Below are 19,614 nucleotides of genomic sequence, written 5' to 3'. Positions count from 1 at the left end.
AAAGAAAAAAAAAAAAAAAAAAAAAAAAAAGGGAGGGAGCGGCCCTGACGCTCCCCGCGGCCCCACAGGGAAGGGGAGGGAAGCGAAAGGAGCGCCTCGGGCCTCCGCCCTGGGAAACGTGTGTGGGAACGGAGCGTGTTCCAGCCGAGGGCGACAAGGCTGGTGAAGGGTCTGGAGAACCGTGTCCTAGGGAGGAGCGGCTGAGGGAGCTGGGGGCGTTGAAGCTGGAGAAAAGGAGGCTCAGAGGGGACCTTTTCGCGCTCTCTACAATTGCCTAAAGGCAGGGTGGAGGGAGGTGCGGGTCGGGCTCCACCACCGTGCCTGCGGTGAGGGGACAAGGGGAAAGGGCCTTGATCTGCGTCTCTCCGGTCTCAACTTATCACAGAATCACGGTGTGGTTTGGGCTGGAAGGGGACCTTAAAGACCAAACAGTTCCATGCCCCTGCCATGCGCAGGACACCTTCTTCCCGAGCCCTGGTTGCTCCAAGCCCTGTCCAGTTTGGCCTTGTATACTTCCAGGGATGGGGCATCCACAGCTTCTCTGGGCAACCTGTGCTGGTGCATCACCGCCCTCAGATCTTAAAAATTTTCCCTGTTAGGATGGTCATTGGAATAGGTTGCCCAGGGAGGTGGTGGAGTCTCCATCGAAGGAGGTGTTTAGGAGGCATCTGGATCTGGCGCTGAGTGACATGGATTAGGGGTTACAGTGGTAGTGCTGGGTTGATGGTTCAACTTGATTGAGGATCTTAAAGTGTCTCTTCCAACCTTGATGATTCTGTGATTCAATTTCCCTTTAATGAAGTTGGTCTTTTTTACTTGTGAACAGATCTCCATATTCACAGGCTGGTTCCTCTCTTCTAATTTTAAATAAAACCAAGTAAGAAGTAATCTGGAGTTTTGAAAGCAAGCACAGGGATGCTGGAGAATCACAAAGGAAGTTTAATGCCGTCCATCATTAAACAAGACTTAACGCGTGGCTTTAAATGGAGCTGTCTTCAGTCTAAAATTCAGAGTTCTCCCCCCTCTACATCAGGTCTGGTGAGATCTGAGATTCTCAGGGCAGCAGGCAAATCCTACCTATCTCAGGTATAGCTTTAAACACACAAATTTCTTCCAAATCCATTCAAGTCTCTGGAAACCAGGTTCTTCATCCATTTTTGCAGCTGGAGGACAGACTGCTCCATGTTGTCTTTAACAGCAGTGAAAACATTTTTATCAAAAGGGTATTTGGTATTTACATCTGATTCTAAGTTTTCTTCAGCTATTTAACACTGTACATGGAACCTCTGCGGGCAGTTAACATACACAACGGTTTATATGAAATTTACTACTGTATCCAACATGGTAATAAATATGAATAAAACCTAAGAGCTGACAGTACCACAAAAGAGTAAAAGTGTCTTTCTTAAAAAGTGCTTTGGACTCAATATTGAAATGCCTCGATTAAAAACAGAAAAATTACTCTGCTTTTTCCTTGGTCAGGCTGCAGCATCAAAAAAAGCGATTAATCCATCTTGATCACAGCCATCCAGAATTTCCAGGAGCAGAGGAACTTTACTTTTCACATTGGTGCCTTTAAATTTAAATTTATCTATGAAGAGATCTGTGATCATACCTGCAAAGATAAAATTCCAGGAATTATTATTTGCCTTCTTTTCAGTAGGAGGCATCTCTACTATTAACTAACTCATCATTATGTACAAACTATCCTAGTTGTTACAAGACTTCTCTAACTTCACGTTTTAAACAGTGGTTTAATTTTAAACAAACACAACCCACTGTGAGCCTGGATTCCAGAATCACTCCAAAGTGTGTATTTCTGCCTTAGAATTACCCATATCTGAAACAACTAAAAAGAAAGGAACTATCACAGGACAGGTAACAAAGACACTGCTTACACTGTATATACACAAGCTTATTAAAGTGGGTGCCTGGCAGACATTCTCTGTATGGGAAACACCAGAGAATGTTACAGAATTTCCTTCACTAAATGAGATCATCTTCTGGGAGTCTCCCTTCCCACCCCTCGTGCATTTTTGTTTCTCTCGTCTTTTGCAAAACTTCACCCCTCAGAACTACTCATTTTAACTTTTATCATTTTTAAGTGCCACCCTGAATTTGAACACGCTTCCTAATCGTGTCCATGAAGACAAGGATCACCCACATATAAGCAGCTGTCTATGAAAAATTTTAAAAAGTAGCCAAGTCAGCTGCAGATAATCCTGGTGTGTTCATTCTCAGTGATATGCTTGAGGGCTCCAAGCCCCATCCTTGAAAGCCTCCAGGAATGGGGCATCCACAAACCTCTTGCTGTCCTCAAGCTTCCCACGTGTACCCACCTCAAAGTATTTAAATTCTGCTAATCCTGACTTCATAACTATTCCAGCCATGCCCAGCATGCTCTCTGGACACGAAATCACATTTAAATAAAGGAGAATTATGAACAAACCATAAAGTCTCTCCAGATGTGCAGGTTGTCTCTTGTATTCCTCGAGCAGCTGATCTGCCTCTTCCAAAATGGCGCGGTATTTTGGGAGCAGGAAGTCCACGTTGCCTTCGTGAACTTGTAATTCCTCAAAGACATTTTAAGATCGTAAGAACTAACAGCAGATAAGTATTGTAGGAGCAGCATGAAAGTAAGAAGAAATTAGGCTTGGGTCTGACAGGAGGAAGTACTTCAAAGGGAACATAATCCCCTTTTAAACTAGCAGAAGTTATTTCCAGAGTGTCTCTCATTTTCTAGTCTTCTAATGAAATGTCAGATGATACTTGTCACTTCCTAGCCTAGATCCTCAAAATCCCATGTATTACAGTTTCCAGCTGCCAGAACAGGATCAGGCCACAGCCCTGCCCCTCCAGACTCAAACCTTCACCATATCTTCATTTTTTAATAGTTCAACTGCTAAAAAAAGTGTAGCTTATGCTGACGTTTGATGGTAAAAGTGGACTCTGAAAGTATCAATCATGGCAGCAAAAAGTTTTGAAGATCTCTTCTAAAATGCCTCAGTCTATCAGCAGACCAATTTGAGGTGGTCGATAGTATAGATCTTTTTATCCTCCACAGAAAGACTCTTCTAGAGAAAAGGTAATTATGTTGTGCATTGTGAGTCTGCTGGGATAACAGCTTTCATCAAGCACTAGATTATTTTACTGCCTATCAATAAGTCATCATCCAAAAAAATAAGTGATTAAAAAAAAAGTCAAAGATCTGCTGTCTAAAAAAAAAGCCTAAAACTGTTATTATTGCACAAGCACAATATGCCTTAAGAATAAATTCTGTGTTATTGTTTACATCCCTGGTTTGCCAAACCCAGCCCACATCAAACACTTTCAGTGATAATAAAGATACCCATTATTTTCATTGGTAGTCAGCTTTTCTACTAAGCAAAGAGTTCTGACAACAAGGAGTTGACTCCCCCAAAGGACAAGAGAGAATTGGCTGTCCATTTTCATCTCCTCTCCACCTAAATAAAAAACACCAAATTGATGATGGCAAGTTTTTGACAGTAAAGTCCTGGTCGTTGGAAAAAAGTCCCAAGAACTGAGACAAGCTGACTAACTGTTGAGGAGGGGATTAAGCAAAAGATTACAGGGATGAAGTTCCAAAGCAAGGAGGTTGCACCTGGCCTGGATGATGAACCCCAGATCTAAAAAACTTTTAAGGGTTTGTGGAAAGAGACATAAAAAGAACTGGAAAATAACAGCAGGCTAGGAGAGAGCATTAGATGATGAAGCTGGCTGCCTTCTACTGTCCCATTTCAGCCTTCTCAACATCACTCAGTAATCCTAAGTATTAATCACTAGTTATATAACAAAAATGGGAATTTTCCTTGGAAGAAACCTGTCCCCTGGACACTTAAAAACAAGTGATTTAATTTAATTAAGGGGAACAGCAACAGAATAGATCCCCACATGACACACATCTGACTTGAGCCACACAACCTGACAGCAGAAATCCCCCATAAAAACCAAACCACAGGAGTTCAGATACTTACTCTCAAAGCATCTATTAAGTGAACCTTCTTGGCCAGAAGCTGCTGATACTCTAATTTAGGGTGGATGAGCTTTAGTGTGTGCCTCACAGATTCTTCACTGACATCTAGCAGGGAGCGAAAAAAAAATCCCACCAAGCAAATGAATAACCTTCCTTCCACTTACAGGAATCTCAAATGAACTCAAGGACCAAACAGAGAAGAAATTTTTACCATATGATATGTTGAGATTAATCTTTCTTTTAGTAGCTTCTTTGGAAAGCACATCTTTGAGGATGGATATTGTAGAAATGTTGTCAGACTTAAAATACCCCTCGCCTTTTCTAAAAAGGAAGAAAAACTTCAAATGAACAAACTTGCAGATTTGTCCCTATGTTAAAAAAATAAGGTCTGTAAATTAATGCCTGTTTTTGTTTGCATGAGCATTAAATGCCTTTGAAGTTATTTCTGCTCCTCAATACAAAAAAAAGCAAGTCAGAAAACAATCATTTCACTGTATTAGCCAGTTTTGCTCTTTATATTCTAAAAGCAAGCCCTTCCTCCCTGGTAATTTGGGGTTTTTTGGACCAACTTCAAGAGAAACCATATTCAAGTTACAGATTGAATCATTACCAGATAGTTCTCACCTCTGGTAACGTTTGACAATCCTTTTTAAGAAAGATTCCTGCTCTCTTTAGTGGGAGTTTTGAAGGAGCTGAGGCCGGAAGGGTGGAACTGCAGGATGAGTGGGAAGTGTCACATTGTGCTTTAGGCATTGTATTTTACCTGTAAGTACTTTCAAGCTGTGTTCCCAGGAAGGTGTTCTGAAAATAAAAGGTGATACTCTCTCCAGCAGGAGTCTTTTCAGGCACCTCAGGCAAGCAAAACACAACCCAGGAGTGAATTTCAGCAAAGCTGAACTGGCCTTTGAGAGTCAGAGTGTTCATGGGCCTGTGATATTATGAAATTAAAAGAAAAAGAGGACAGTTATTAGTAAAGAAGGAGGGACACTATCCCTATGAAATAGTTGCACATGGTGGTTTCTTTTTAATCAGGACCTCTAAAATCAGGTATCACACTAAGCAGAAATTCACACTTGCAGATTAGTTTGACAAGTTTCAAGTTGTTAAACCTGAGATTTAGGACAATGGTAAACAACTGACAGCACAGCAAATATGACTAAGAGAGAGCCCCAGCAGCCTCTTGTGCTGTAAACTCTCTTCATACCAAGGACAAGGCACAATGGAACTCATCTGCACACTGAAGCCTTTGGTATCACCCCTTCAGTCTTGCAGGTTTGGTTTGAACAAGCAATTCCTTGGAGTCAACACAACATGTTGGGACTGAGGGTGGGCAAAACTCCACTAGAAACTGCATGAAATGCAAAATTCCTAACAGGAGGATAAGGGTAAAAAAAAAAAAAGAGTCTTGGCTCAGTTTTGGGGCCAAGTCAGTTAGGAGAAAAAATGAGATGAAAAGGGTGGAGGGGAAAATTAGGCTGAAACTGAAAAGCCTGTGGTTACTAAGACAGCAGAGTTTCCTTTCTACCACACCCTCAGGTCTGCTAACACATGGAGTTGCACTATAACCCAGGCAGAAAAATGAAAAATAACCTGAAAACAAGAATAAAGAATGGCAAGGAACCCACTTAATCCACATTTTCTATTAAGAAACCCCTAAAATGGAACTACAGGCTCAAAACTGTAGGTTAGTATTTCAAAACAACATATTTAAGTTTACAGCGCTAATGTTGCAACTGGATTGTGTCCTTTTTATTTCCTTCCCAAATACCTGTCATGGTCGATGGAATGAGTTCTCTGATGAAGGGAAAGTGGTTTAATTTGGTATTGATGGACCTGACAGGTTTTTGGTTGGATTCTTGGAGTTACATATGCTTGAAGTGTCCCGTACTGACCTTCAATCGAGCGAACCTGCAGAAAGAAAGGCAGAATCCATGAAAAAAAGAAAAGGGAAAAGATGAATTCACCACAATTCGGTGAATATTCAGCATATATTAAGCAATTAAAGGGATTTAATTAAGGAGTTCAAATACAGGTTTGCTTTATCACCTTGATGGTCTCTCCTATTTTATAGGGTCTCAGAACTCAAAAAGCAGTGTGTTGCAGGAAGACATCTATTTCAATATTTTTAAAAAAAATAGACTTATATTGCCTGCATGTGCATAGACAAGATAAAAAAAAAGAGAATAAACTCCAGTGGCAGGTGGAAGTCACTGGAGATCCTGAATGTACTGCAGCAAGGTGGCAGCAGAACCTGTGCAGATCAAATCCACCACACTGGGATCCAGATAAAAGAGTGATAATACTGTGTTTTGATGACGCACCACAGCAAGTTTATAAATGTTTTTGGTGGGAGAGCAAAAAAAAAACCCTCATTTTGTCTATTACAAAGGCATTTGGTTGATTTTTCTTGTGTTACTTATTCTTTACCTGCTATTTTCAGTATTAAAGGTGCCCAGGGTCGTATCCTTCACCCAAAACCACATAACCACCCCCAACCTTCCTTCATTGGGTCCACCTTAGGCAGGTTTAAATTTCTGATGATCATCTTTTGATGGAGAGTTTTACATAAACACGTATCAGATTAGGAGGCTGCAGTGGGAAAGGGAGAACTTAATGCCTGTGTGCACCTTGGGGATTTTCCTAATTTTGTTTCCTTCATTATTTCCACTGGTGGTTGCCATAAAACGTGTGAATTTGGTGGATCATTAAAAATCAACTCCCCAACACCCACGTGCCTTTAGCGCAATAAGCACGGAATGATCGGATTTGCTTCCTCTCCAAAATACAACTCCAGTCTATATTCCCTGCTTAGTTCCCAGTGCAACTGCCTTCAAACAGAGGATTATCAGGGCCAGGAGCTTTAAGATCCTCCAGAATCCAGTACTTTCCTGATCTGTGACGTCCCCACTGCTTTCATCTGAGGCACACTCAAGAAGGGCCTTAGAGGTAACACGTTTTTAGAAAGAAATATAAACTCCAGGTAGAGAACTCTCTACCCCTAAGCAAGAAAAACCATTAATTTCTTGTGGAAAAGATTTTGGAGCGTTTTACCTTAAGTTCAAGTCTCGTGGTGTTTGCTTGGCAGCGGTAAGTTGCAAGAAGAAAGTTGCTATTTGGCTGTAAACAGAAAAAACAAATTAGTACAAAATAGGTCTGTGGACTCACCAAATTTTTAACTGGTCTGTTGACTGTAGAATTGTAAAGTTTTTGATTATGTATGTACAGCTATTTACAAGAATTAAATTTAAAAAGTCATTTTTGGTTCCCCTGAATATTCTAATAATTTTAAGTATGGCAGAGTTTAAAAGAAATCCTCTGTATAAGGAGAAAACAACCAAAGCCTTTTATATTCTTCAATATCACCATAAGATTACCACAGATACCTGCTTTTCATCTAAAAAATGCATGTCAGCCTGCCCCTGCAATATTAGTTCAACTTCCAAAAACTAAAGCAAGATTAGTAAGAAAACACACCAAAAAAGTGCTAAATTAATCATCATAAATGACCAGAAACCTAAAATAAAAAGTTGATTTCTAAAAACTTAAAGGCAGACCAGTGATGGGCAAATTTAGTTCTTAAAACTAAAACAGAGGAATGTTACAAGGAAGAAGATTTTCATAATCCTAAGGTAGTTTTAGGGAATCTCTCAGCATCACCAGTAATTTTATAACTACTTAAGCCTGTAATTATTATATTTAAAAAATGCCCTCAAAACATTTGACTCTCCACACAGAGGAACTTTCACATCATAAAGAGATTTTTAAGAAATGAAGCAAGGAAGAAATACAACATTCTTCACCTAAATTACCTTGAAGTAAATATGGGATGCTATGAAATCCAAGGAAGAGTGCAATGCTGATTGTGTCCCTCACAATCCTCATCAGGCAGGAAATAAAAAGCAAGAGGGGAGCTGCTCTTGGATCCTTTTGCACATATTTATCTGTGCCTTATGTCAGAACCTGCCACTAACTCCTAATTCTACAGTATCTCTAATGAAGCTGAACCCTCTAAAACTCCCAAAAGAGGAGTTTAAATCAACACATTTGCAATCACAAATATATAAATCCAAGCCCTATTTCTGCTCCTCAGTGTTAAAGAGTTTCCATCAGGTGGTCCCCATAAATATCACCTCTTCTGTTTCACTTACCTCGGAATCACAGCTGCTAAAACTAACAACGGCAGAGTTTTTATCCACATCCAGCAAGTCTATTGGGACATCACTCTGCAGAACACAGGAGGGAGGAAAAAATAAAGAGCTTAAGCTCCTCAGGAGCTTCTGGTGCATTTATATCCTCTAACTGTCACCAATCTTTTTAATAAGGCAGAGGCAGCGATTGCTTCATCCAAGGGGTAAAAGTCTAACAGACATGCAGCTTATTACTTAATCCTGGAGAAACATCATGATCTTTCTCTTAGTCCCTTACAGAGCCCTGAACTCTTGTGGGGTTGGCTTACAAAAAAGCTCAGTGTAAGGTATGTAACTGTCTGTCAGACATAAAGAGTAGATTAAACAATTTCCTTTATTCCTCCCTTGGCTATGGAAAGGCCAGGTAATACAGAGCTGCAAATTAGCTGTAGCTTAACATTGTTCTGTAACAGCCTTAATAAAAGTAAGATTTTTATTAAGAAGTGAAAAATAAAATCCTGCAGTAGTTCCCTCACCTCACAAATTCCTCCTTGTCACATTTTTCTCCCCGTGCATTTCCCGAAAGAAGGTAATTCAGTACCACAACTCTTTCTGAGTCATCTACCAAAGACGACATTAATTTCAGCTGATGCAGTAGGAGGAACAATTAATTAAGGTTGCTCTACTGGGCAGCAAATATTTATCCCCAACTGCACACAAATCAGACGCTGTTCCACTCTGAAAGTGCACAGGTGGCCCATACCATTCTAAAATTAATTTTCCACTACAGAGGGTACTCAGCTGGTGAATGAGAACCCGCACCTCGTTTAAGATTTAACTGGTGTTCAACTAAGGACGTGCCAAAGCAAGCGCAAAGCTGCAAAGAATCCTCCTGGCACAGCAAGCACTTGGGTCTGTTTTGGTCTAATGTTGAACCTCTGCTCCAGCCAACAAGAGCAAAGCCACACCCACCTGCACCAGGACATTATCTATGGCTGTCTGCACCTCCAAGATGAGGCTGTAGCTGGCATCGTCCTTGTTTAATGTGAACTTCTCATTCACACTGAACGCAGGCACTGAGGAAACAGCAGTGCTGCACTGAGAGGACTGCTGGTATTTTTCCCTTTCCTGAAGGACTTTCATCTGTAAGTGTTCCAGTTCATTCCTAGAAAAGGGAGACAATTTATCATGTCTTTAAAAAAGGCAGCTAGAAAAGCTACCATAGAAATTCTGTAGATGAAGCTTGCAAGGCAATCACGTTTACCTCCTGTCCTCAGCTTTCCAGCCAGAAGTGACTGGTGACTCCCCTTCCACATACTGAACAAAGTCAAAATATAAACTAGAGCATAAGGACGTTTCTCTGAGACACAGGAAAGGACAACTTTTTTTCCCCCCTTCAAGAGTGCAATGCATTTTGAACGATATGCTACTTTCCTGCCACTATTTAGGAGCTATAAGGCAGCACAGAAGAAGGGAATCTTATCTTGCTGATACTGAGGAAGAAGGCATTAAGACATCATCATCATCATCATCATCACATTCATGACTGTGAAATGAGGCTGCTATTCATTTCTACTTTGAAAAGGCTTGATTCCACTTCTAGACATATTAATGACACAGAAAAGCCGGTGAGATAGGAAAGAAAAACGACATTTCAGCTTTTAACATTTCAATTCTTCCAGTTAAATTTCTTTCTGGTGCAATTACCTTAAGGATGAGATCTTGTTCTGCATTTCTTGGCTTAATTTTAGTTCTTCACCTGATCCACCTTCTCTATGGACAGGCTCTGTAGTCAGTCCTGTCAGCCAGCCTAAACCAATATATGAAATTTATATTCCTTATACAGCTAAAAGGAAATTCTACACTCAGCTATTATATGTGCGGAGTTATGTTTGTTCCAGATATTAGGTAGAGAGAATGAAGCCTAATTTAATCCTTTTTTGGAGGATTAATCTAGACACTGAGCCTGATTTTTTATGGGTTTCATTCTTAAATTGGAAAACATTATTTATCCTTTTCCATTAAGTGCTTTGAGCAATAAATCCCTCTGTGACAGTTTTTAACTGAGCACTTGAATTTTTTCCCACCTCTGGTTTTCTGACAAAATAATTGTCTGACAAAAAATAATTGTCAGGACTACAGCTGGAAACAAAACAAAAGCCGTGCAGCGTGTTTACAGCAAACTGTACCCTGCACAGTGGGCTTGGAGATTGAATGCTGCTGGTTCAAGTGAAAAAAGTTATCTTTTCGCTCACTAAATCACATTTATTTAGAAAAGCAAATACCAATTGACTACATTCTGACACCTCAGGCATGATCTGCAGACCTGAATGGATGTTTATAGCTCTAGCCACCTGCCAGGATCAGTCCAGGGCACATCCTACCAGAGTTTTTACCTTTGAAAACCTACAGGTGAATATGGGCTTGCACTTTTTTCCATCTCCTGTGATTCCTGGATCTTTATAACGTTCCCACTGAAAGAAGCCTCACATTCCTTTGGCCACAGCACTGTTGCAGCCCATCACACCCAAACAATTCACATGAGGTCAGCTAGAAGAGTGTTTTGATCACCCCGAGACCACTTAAAAGAGGCACTTGAACACCATTCCTTGGCAACAACTGACTGAGAATTAGATCTTGCCAAAGGACGTGATCTTGAATACAAGAAGTGTGAGTAGGCTACATTTTAGCCCTGAAGATAACCCAAGGTAGAGAATCAGCAATATTTTAGCTCCAGCAGTTGACATCTGCAGCCTGTTTATCATGACCTCTGTGACAGTCAGGCCAGTGGCTCAAATCCTACAGAGGAGCTGCTGAGATGCCTCACATGGGGGAGCTTTATTTTCTATTAAAAGTAAAATCAACCCCATGTAAAGCCTGTGAAACTGTAAAGGAATGAAATTTTGTAAAAGACAGGGGGAAAAAAAAAAAAAAAGAAAGCACCTCTATCGCTCTTTTTAATTTAAAGAACTTATAAATAGTTCCTTTGGACATAACATATTCATTATTTCATCACAGTTAGGCAACAGTCTGCAACAAATTTCAGAGCTCTGAGCTGCACTTAGAAACACAACCTGCCTCATTTTATCACGTCACAACACATGGAATGTGTTGAGTAAATTACAAGAAGCTTACCTGAGTATGTGGCTGCTATAATTTCATCGTAGCCATCTTTCCCTACGCAGCCACCCTGGATTGAGGCGACGCTCTCTGACAAAGCCTTCAAGTAAACACATTCGGGCAGAGGCAAAATCACTTTAGAAGTTTGGAGGGGGGGGTTGATAGGGGTTTTAAGGGTTGTCCTCCTCCTTCTACCTCTGCATCCCAAAGTACCTACAGAGCTGCACAATATCTAGACCTACAAAAGAGTAGCTGACGACTATCACAGCTAAATTTTGCTGTTTTGATGAATACATTCCAATTCTACTCCACATGAGAAATATATTAGAAAGTTTAAAGCAAAAGATTAATAGACAATATTTTTCCAGCAGGAATTAGCAATCTGACTGCAGGCTGAAATGATCACTGTGGATCCAATAATTTAAACAATTGATAACCGAAGTCATTATGCTCAGTAAAGCTGACATTAATTATTTTGCATGGGAAACAGACTGTACACAACATGGGGTTGTTTTTTCACTGAGTACTGTATTAGGTTACACCAGAAGAGACTTTCAGCAGTCAGCAGAGCCAGATCTTCAACATCCCCTCTCCACTATTCTGATTTGTGCTCAAATCAGGGCTATTTCACTGTCTGGTTCTTAAGAAGACTGATTTCAAACTCACATTGTCGCCATTTTGGAATTACAACCAAACCACATATTTTAGTGGTAACGACCACGTAAATTTTGAAACGCAGACAACATTTTACAAATCAATTCTTTCCCAGCAGAGTACGAGGCACGAGGGCTCACATAGTCATGTCGAAGGACGGGCTCATCGGCGCTCTCAAAGGTGTAGATTTCTACCATTCCATCATCTCGCCCAACGAGTAATTCCTTAACTCCATCTCCCAGAATGTCAAAGCTGTCAAGACATAAGACACCTAAAGAAGAAGAAAACAAAGCTGTTTGCATCATGTTTACGACACAGTAACACACAGGCCGCTCTCTGTTACATGGAGAGAGACTCGGTCACCTTTTGAAGTGTAATTAGAGATATTTCGGGACGAGTCCTCTAGAGGGCTCAAGTCTCTCACCTGTGCCAGGCTGTACAGTGGGTTTTACAGCAGCCAATTCCAAAAAGAAACCACTGAACAGACACCCCTTCTGATGTTGAGATCACTTACTTAGGAGGGGTTTAACCCTCCCTCATCAAACATTTCCCCAGACGAGCTATTTGTCTGCCCCCACTACTGTAACTCTAGCCAGTTGAAGAAGCAAGTATTCTTTGTTTCCTATAATTGACTTAAAGTTATTGGTAAATGGAATAGGAGCTCTGGGTAAGGTGACAGAAAGAGGGTTCTGACTGTGCCAGGCCTGGGTTAGGTACTGCTGCTTGACATGTACTCAGTACTTGCACATGTGGAGGCAGCCTATGACAACTAAATCATCTCTGGACAGGAAAGAGAGTCAAGGTCTAGAAAAAGGAAAAAGCACTGAGAGAGTTTGCACAAGAATTAATATGAAAACAGAGATGGAATTTAAGTTTCAGGACTCCTTCATATTTCATAGGAAGAGTAAGGACGTACTAGAAAGCATGAAACTAAAGAACTGTGAAAACAAAAGCAAGCTAAAGTACTGAAAATAAAATGAACACAAAACAGAAAGCAAGGCAAACTCATTAGAATAATGAAAGAGATCTTAGTTATATTAATATCACACACTGACATAACTAAAATATTCCTCCCAAGTATCTATGAATAAGATTTCTTGAGTTTTCTACTTGTAATAAAGCCTCAAATATGCTGGAAAGCTAAGATGGAGACACATACCTCCTCTCTTCTTTTCATTTCCAATTTCCCACTTGTGTACAGGCTTGGAACCAGTGATCTGGGTAAGACCCAGTTTACCATCAGAAGTTCCATACACAATTTCTTCCCCAGAATCACCTAAACACAAACTGAGCTTAGAATCAATACAGTCAAGCACACCAATTTAAAAAGGTTGTGGAGTTACACTCTCCAGCCCCAGGGGAAACACTGAATTAGTGCCGTGTAACAGAACTGTCAGGCTCCCAAACAAAAATCAAACACAGGAAAACTGAACCCATTCTGCGAATTTCTTCATGACTACCACTATTCTGCCACGACTGCCCACCCTGCACTGGAATTCAGGATCCAGTACTTTAAATTTCAGTAAAGGTGGGCTACTCAATTGTTTTCACAGAAGAGAAACAGAGAGATCCATTGAGAACACACCTCCAATGGTCAGTGTTGTGCCAAAACTTCAGCAATTAAGAGCTATTTTTCCAAACCAGCTCTCGAGTGTTGCTGTCACACAACCTAACAAACTAAATTAAGCACCAGATTAACACCCTAAAGCCATTTCTATTAGGTTAGAACAGATTAGCAAGAAGGATGATCAAACTATTTTAAGCTTGATCCCTCCAGTCTTAGTTGATGCCAGGTCTACTCAATATTCCTGGCCATCCATGGATTCCAGCTACGGAATTCCATGTGTTAAGAGAAACCCGAACCCAAAACTTCGACAAGGCCCCCCGAAAGTCCAGTCTGTATTTACACAGTGAGACCACTTTATATCCCCCTACTCTTGTAAACGGCTTTCAATTAAATGTGAATATCATTTAAAACTGTCTAAAACACTTGTGTATGTGTGTGTGTGTTTTCTTGTCTCTAAGAAATGACTTGCCACAGTTAATTTTCTGCTGCATTATTTACATCAGCTTAAAGTCAAGACCAAGTAATCCACTAATACAAGCAATAAAATCTTTTAAATGTAGTAAAATAGCATTAGTTAGTTATGTGTGTAGTCAAAATCTTGTTACCCCCATTTCCATCGCTCAGAGCAAGAACAGTAGGTGGTCCAGGAACTTCTATTTCATACAGTAAATCAGATCCCTAAAGACAAAGAGAACTATCTTGAATGAACTTGTTAAAAAAACAAAACAAAACTAAGAACAACCCCAAAACATCAACCACAAACCAAACCAAACCCCACAAGGATAAGCTTAATATGGATCATAGCAACATAAGCAGTTTTACAAACTCCCAATACCTGTGGGAGAACCATTTCTAAGCCAAACCAGAGTAAAGTTCATAGAAAGAAAACCTATGACTCTTGAAATGTGCTATTATTAAAACAATCCATGATTTTGGCAAATAAATTTATTTAAGCACTTAACATCACTCGGATTTGTCACAACAATAATTTGTGAGAGCAAGAATTTCAAACTGATAAAGACTTGAAGAAATGAAACGTTTAGTTAGGAAGGACCAACTTGTCATCTACTTCCACCTACGAACTCTGAAGCCTATTTAGAGAGGTTTTATCAATCCTCATGCAGCAAGTTCACAACCATGATTTTCCTTTAAAACAAAAGCAATGTACCATCATTACAGCCAGCAACACTGCCAAGTAACACACCATACGCTTATCCTTATGGTGTATAAAACATGCTGATGGCTGATTCCCTTAAGAACTAGTCTAGTTCTGTAGCATCAATCCACAAAACGTCAAGAAACAAGCAAATTAACCTGTAAAACCCTGAGGAGCCTATCCTGACACGCAAGCACGGGTGTGATGCACTTCACTTTGCCCACGGGAAGGCAGAGGACATCGTTGATCCTGTCCCCTGACAGGAAGTAGTGCTGGTCCTTGCAGTCACAGTAATGGTTGTACACGTAGCTCGCACACAGGAAGAGATCTGCTCCTGAAATGTGCCTGAGGAAAAGAAAACACTTCCTGCAGCATTTTCCCACTACAGCTGCAGTGACAGTCCCTTAGCCTTAGTACATGCTTGTAGCTTCAAGGTATTATGGGGCCCTGCAAGCTGTTCCAGCTTCAAAAGTTCCTTATAAATGTTAAAAGCACGTGATTTCTGTAGCTCTCAAGTTTCCTATTTTGTCTTCAGGTCTCCTTATAAAAAGTTCATTATTTTTTTACATTAATTCTTCTCCAGCTGATTTATCTTTGGCATCATCTTACAACGTGAGTTAAAAACAAAAACATCGTTCCTGCTCTGCTACAGGAAGGGTATAAGGACATGACACACTGTGGCAATAACCCCAGCCCCGCTCATCTGCATTTGCACTGTGTAAGCACCTCCAGTACCTCTCCCAAACCCCTCTAAACTCCCTGAACTTCACCGTGATTTTCCACGTTCCCTCCTACACATCAGCGTTACTTACAGGCACACAATACAGCACAAAAAATTCATTTAATACAATCATAAACCAACAATCTGCTGTGAAAAAAAAAAAAGCCAAGTATCATACATACATAGCTTTGATGCTTTCAGTAAGGTTAGTTTCAAAGGAAAGGAACTGCTTCCCTTTTTTTGTGAAACCTCTAACTTCGGCTCCTATAGCCACAAAAATTTTCTCCTGTGGTGTGTTAAGAGCCCCTCCCAGCTCCAGTCTTTCAATTTTTGGGCCCGGTAGTGTCTTGAACACTGGCTGTAAACAGAAAAGCAATTTTCATCATCATCAATTTGTATTTATGGTAATCTTCTAACACAATGGGTAATGAATTTGCTTTACAGTTTCTGGAAAAACTAAGATACCGTGGACTGCATGCAGAGAAAAAACAATCTGCACATCTGCCTTTGGAATCCCAGAGCAATCAAACATTCTATAAATCAATAAATATAAATATCTTTAATAAATTAAGACTTCATTACTTCAGTGTTATTCATCCACATGAAAAATTCACTGCTGTTAGCTGATTTTGTGAGTCTTTTAAAGAACCCCACACACACACCCTCCCTCTTACATATTGCATTCTTATGCCAAAAGATTACATAGATTTATTTGTCTTGTTGTAGAATCCTTATGAGCTAACCACGAGCTTCCTAAAGGAGAAAACAAACCCCATAAAACAAAATAGTATTTTTTTTTAAGCTGGGTATAAAAAGCAATCCAGTTTGTCAAAATCCCTAATGTGGTTTAAGGACTCTCTGCAGGTTTTTGTCCCAGCACAGTAACTGTGTCACTGTACAGGCTTAAGCCCAACTTAAATGCAGAAAAAAAAAGGTGTGGAACTGACTTTCTTTGTGATGATCCACGTTTAGTGTCTGACTCCAAAACTGTGAATGTGCTTCACCAGCCATAAAATCCTCCTGCCCCCACCACAGTATCAAGTATCAGTCCACAGCTCTACCTTGACACCTTCCACAGGTACCTTATTTGCCATGCCAGTAAAAAGAGACTTTCAAAGTTCACTGGGAGGAATACTTCAAAAATAAAAATTTTAAATGGAACATTCCCACTTACCACAGTTTCCCCTTTTTTTATGCCAAAGCATGTCACGACCCCATCCTGATCTCCAACAACCACCTTTAAAAGTATAATACGTAGTTATTTTTTATTACACGCACAACTGTGTTCTTAAATAATGCTTTTTCTATATTCCCTCTTGTCCTGTCACTACAGGCCCTCATAAATAATCTATGATAACATTAATGATATTCCCATATATTTAAGGGCTTTAAATTCTAGAGTACTTAATTCCATAGCCAAAGGGGAGGATGCTTTAGAAATCTATATGAAGTGCTCTAGATGGGACACTAAAGCCTAAGAACAGCAGCTCAAGTAAAAGCATTTACAATCCTTTTCCTGCTTCTAAGCCAGCAACCCACGAGGTGAAGATGTATTGGGGAAGAGCTGTATTTTCATACTGAGACTTCATCACTGAAGCAAAAAAATGCACTGTTGTTTTTAGTGAATTTTCCTAACCATGTTTCCTTAATTCGAACTTATGTTAAGGAAAACTTAAAAAGAAGTATTTCATAGAATCATGAAGCTTTGAAGAGAACTTTAAGGTCACGAAATCCAACCACTAACTCAGCACTGCCACGGTGACCATTACACCACATCACCCAGTGCCAGATCCAGACGCCTCTTAAACACCTCCAGGGACGGTGACTCCACCACCTCCCTGGGGAAACTATTCCTGTCCATCCTAACCGTGAAAAATTCTTTTCCAGTCTCTAATCTCAGCCTCCCCTGTCTCAGCCTAAGGCCGTTTCCTCTAGTCTTTAAGTGTTATAAATACAGAAATAAGAAAAGCATGCAAGAACTCCCTTGTGGTTTCAGCAATGCCTTCCTCATTCTCAAATCTTTCCAGACACCAACTTAGGTTGTTTTTTTTTTCCCAAACAAACAGAAGTTTTCCAAAACGTTCCAAAAACGGGGTTGCGCAGTCGTTCCCCGAGGAATCCCGGGGGGAACGATTAAGGGTTATTATCGGGACGCACTCCCCCAGCCAGAAAAGCCTCGAGCTGGAGCCCGCAACCCCGGGGCGGTACCTTCTGCGTGGCCTTTTTCCCCGAGGCGGGCAGGAGCCTCATGGTCTTCTGCGCCGTGACTCCCACCTGTGGAAGAGACGCTCCTGAGCGGGCACGGCCGCCGCCGGGACACCTCGCAGGCCGCGCCGCACGGCTCCCCCCCCTGCCCGCCCGGGCCGCCCTCGGTCCCGCCCGCTGCCGGGAAGATCCCGAGCCCACCTGCAGGTAATCCACGCGCGCCAGGCCCAGCTCCATCGCCGCCGTGGGATGCGGGTCCGTCCGTCCCCGCCGCGGGCACAGCGCGCCCCGCGCCCCGTCACCGCGGCAACCCCCGCGCCCGGCACGCCTCCCATTGGCTGCAAGGGCTGCGGGGAGGCGGGACCGCGGCCGGCCGGGCGCTGCGATTGGCCAGGATGAGCCTGAGTGGGCGGGGCCCACGCCCAGTGGGCGGAGCATCCCCCCCGGGACCGGTTCCCTGCGGATTGTCCGGGCTTTCGGCTGCCAAACCACGGAGGGAGCGGTAAAGGAGGAGGGTTTTGTTTTAACAACGAAGCGTCGTCGGGAACGGCGTGACAAAATGCCAGCCCCGCGCGGAGTACCGAGTTGTTTTTAAAAAAGAAACCAAAAAAACAATCGTTTCTACCACGTAAACGAGTGGCTTTTGGACCGAGTTCACGTGAGCTCCACATGGCAGGGTTTAAAAAAACAAACAAACAAAACCAAAAAAACCCAAACAAACCAAAACCACAAAAAACCCAAAGTGTAGTCCTTACTCTCCTAAGTAAACACGCTGAGTTAAGAAACGCAGCTGTGGGTACGTGTATATACAGACCTGTCGAACAGTGCTACTACGATTAACATCCACGCTTACCTGGCTTTCATTGACTCCTTGCGGTCATACCGCGAGTTCTGGGCTTACACGCATGGCTAATAAAGAACAAATATTTCAAGTAATCCTCCACTGATCTCTAGTTGGTTTATTGGATGACGAAAAATTCCTACTTGTACCTGGTCACTGCAAGGAACAGAGTATTACGCTGCATCTGTTAATTTTTTTTTCTTGCAAATTTAGTGCAAAGAATTCGCCATATGTACTCATAAACCTGTTAAAATATCAGCAAATCGATACCATTATACCTTTTTTGAATGCATAAATGCAAAAAAAAAAAAAAGTTATGATAGTTCTTGCTTTTAGACAAGTAAAATGAAGAGAGCAATCCTTCTGTGGTGAGTTAATAAAATTTCCTAAGACTAAATTCCATAGAAGCTGTACATAAAGTTATTTAGTGCTAAAAATCTACAATACATTTTTTCAAGTATAAGATACTGAAATATTATTGCCAATAAATAGTTGTGCTGTAGTCAAAGCCACGGTTCCTTGGTTGAATCATTCACATCTCAACATATTAGGGTTTAGTTTCTCACTGAGTTTATGTATTAAAATTGCCAACTCTTCTGTTGCTTGGGATTTATCCTCCAAAAGTTCGTAACGAAGGCTGGAGATGTCCTGCTTGATTTCCTTTAATTCACCTGTATTAATAATGGAAAGAAGCATTTGTTAGCAAAGTTTGATATTCATTCAATACTCTTCTGTTAAGTCCAGTCAGTGCCTGTTTCAGATTATTATCCCAAAATGTTTGTGAGAGCAGGTACGGGATGGGGCAGGAGGAGTTACCTCTTCTTCATTCTCAGTGAGATGTGGGTGTCTCTCCAACCCTAAACAGTACCTAAATTTTAAAAGTCCACTGAATGTTAATATTATGCTCCAGGTGTATACACAACACCAAATATTTACAAAGTGCTGGACACAGGTTAATGAATTAATCACAGCAACACTGCTGAACAGCTGGTAAATATTAGTATCCCCTTTTTAGAGAGAAAAGACAGAGTTTTGTTGGTTTTTTTCTGAAGGAATGTGCCAAGATCACACAGGAAAAGTGTGGCAGAGCTGGCAGTGAAACTCACAGCTTCTGAGTCTCTGTCCTCTTCCTTACCAACATCCTTGGAATTAGAAAAAGTCAACCAATTTAAAATGACATTACAATTTGGCACAAAGATAAAAAACGCATTTAAAAGAAACCAACTGTC

At 41.0% G+C, this 19,614-nt stretch overlaps 2 protein-coding genes across 3 annotated transcripts in view; both read right to left on the bottom strand.

Moving 5' to 3' along the window:
• Nucleotides 1-916: 916 nt before the first annotated feature.
• On the bottom strand, nt 917-18,499 carry BBS7 (Bardet-Biedl syndrome 7). Of its 2 annotated transcripts, none has more exons than XM_050320537.1 (19): nt 18,398-18,499; nt 17,548-17,613; nt 16,514-16,576; nt 15,522-15,697; nt 14,777-14,963; nt 14,068-14,140; nt 13,055-13,171; nt 12,036-12,166; nt 11,257-11,341; nt 9,829-9,931; nt 9,094-9,286; nt 8,143-8,217; nt 7,046-7,111; nt 5,763-5,902; nt 4,758-4,922; nt 4,206-4,315; nt 3,996-4,099; nt 2,450-2,573; nt 917-1,615 (listed from the first exon to the last, which is right to left on the bottom strand). In XM_050320537.1, exons 2-19 carry the CDS (start codon nt 17,587-17,589, stop codon nt 1,479-1,481), a joined length of 2,091 nt encoding a protein of 696 aa, XP_050176494.1. In that variant the 5' UTR covers nt 17,590-17,613; nt 18,398-18,499; the 3' UTR covers nt 917-1,478. The 2 variants fall into 2 exon arrangements, with proteins under 2 accessions (XP_050176494.1, XP_050176493.1); XM_050320536.1 differs by lacking the exon at nt 18,398-18,499 and adding an exon at nt 17,746-18,333.
• The window catches only part of TRPC3 (transient receptor potential cation channel subfamily C member 3), a 34,365-nt gene continuing 33,234 nt past the window's right edge, over nt 18,484-19,614 (bottom strand). Inside the window, exon 12 of the mRNA XM_050320534.1 lies at nt 18,484-19,056. Within this exon, the coding sequence (XP_050176491.1) occupies nt 18,914-19,056 (143 nt within the window). The 3' untranslated portion in view covers nt 18,484-18,913. The remainder of the gene's footprint in view (nt 19,057-19,614) is intronic.

The sequence above is a fragment of the Myiozetetes cayanensis genome, unplaced genomic scaffold (assembly GCF_022539395.1).
Source record: "Myiozetetes cayanensis isolate MyiCay16 unplaced genomic scaffold, myiCay2020 scf24, whole genome shotgun sequence".
NCBI classification, from domain to species: domain Eukaryota; kingdom Metazoa; phylum Chordata; class Aves; order Passeriformes; family Tyrannidae; genus Myiozetetes; species Myiozetetes cayanensis.
Note: the sequence above shows the minus strand (reverse complement) of the source record. Positions and strands in the feature narration are given on the sequence as shown.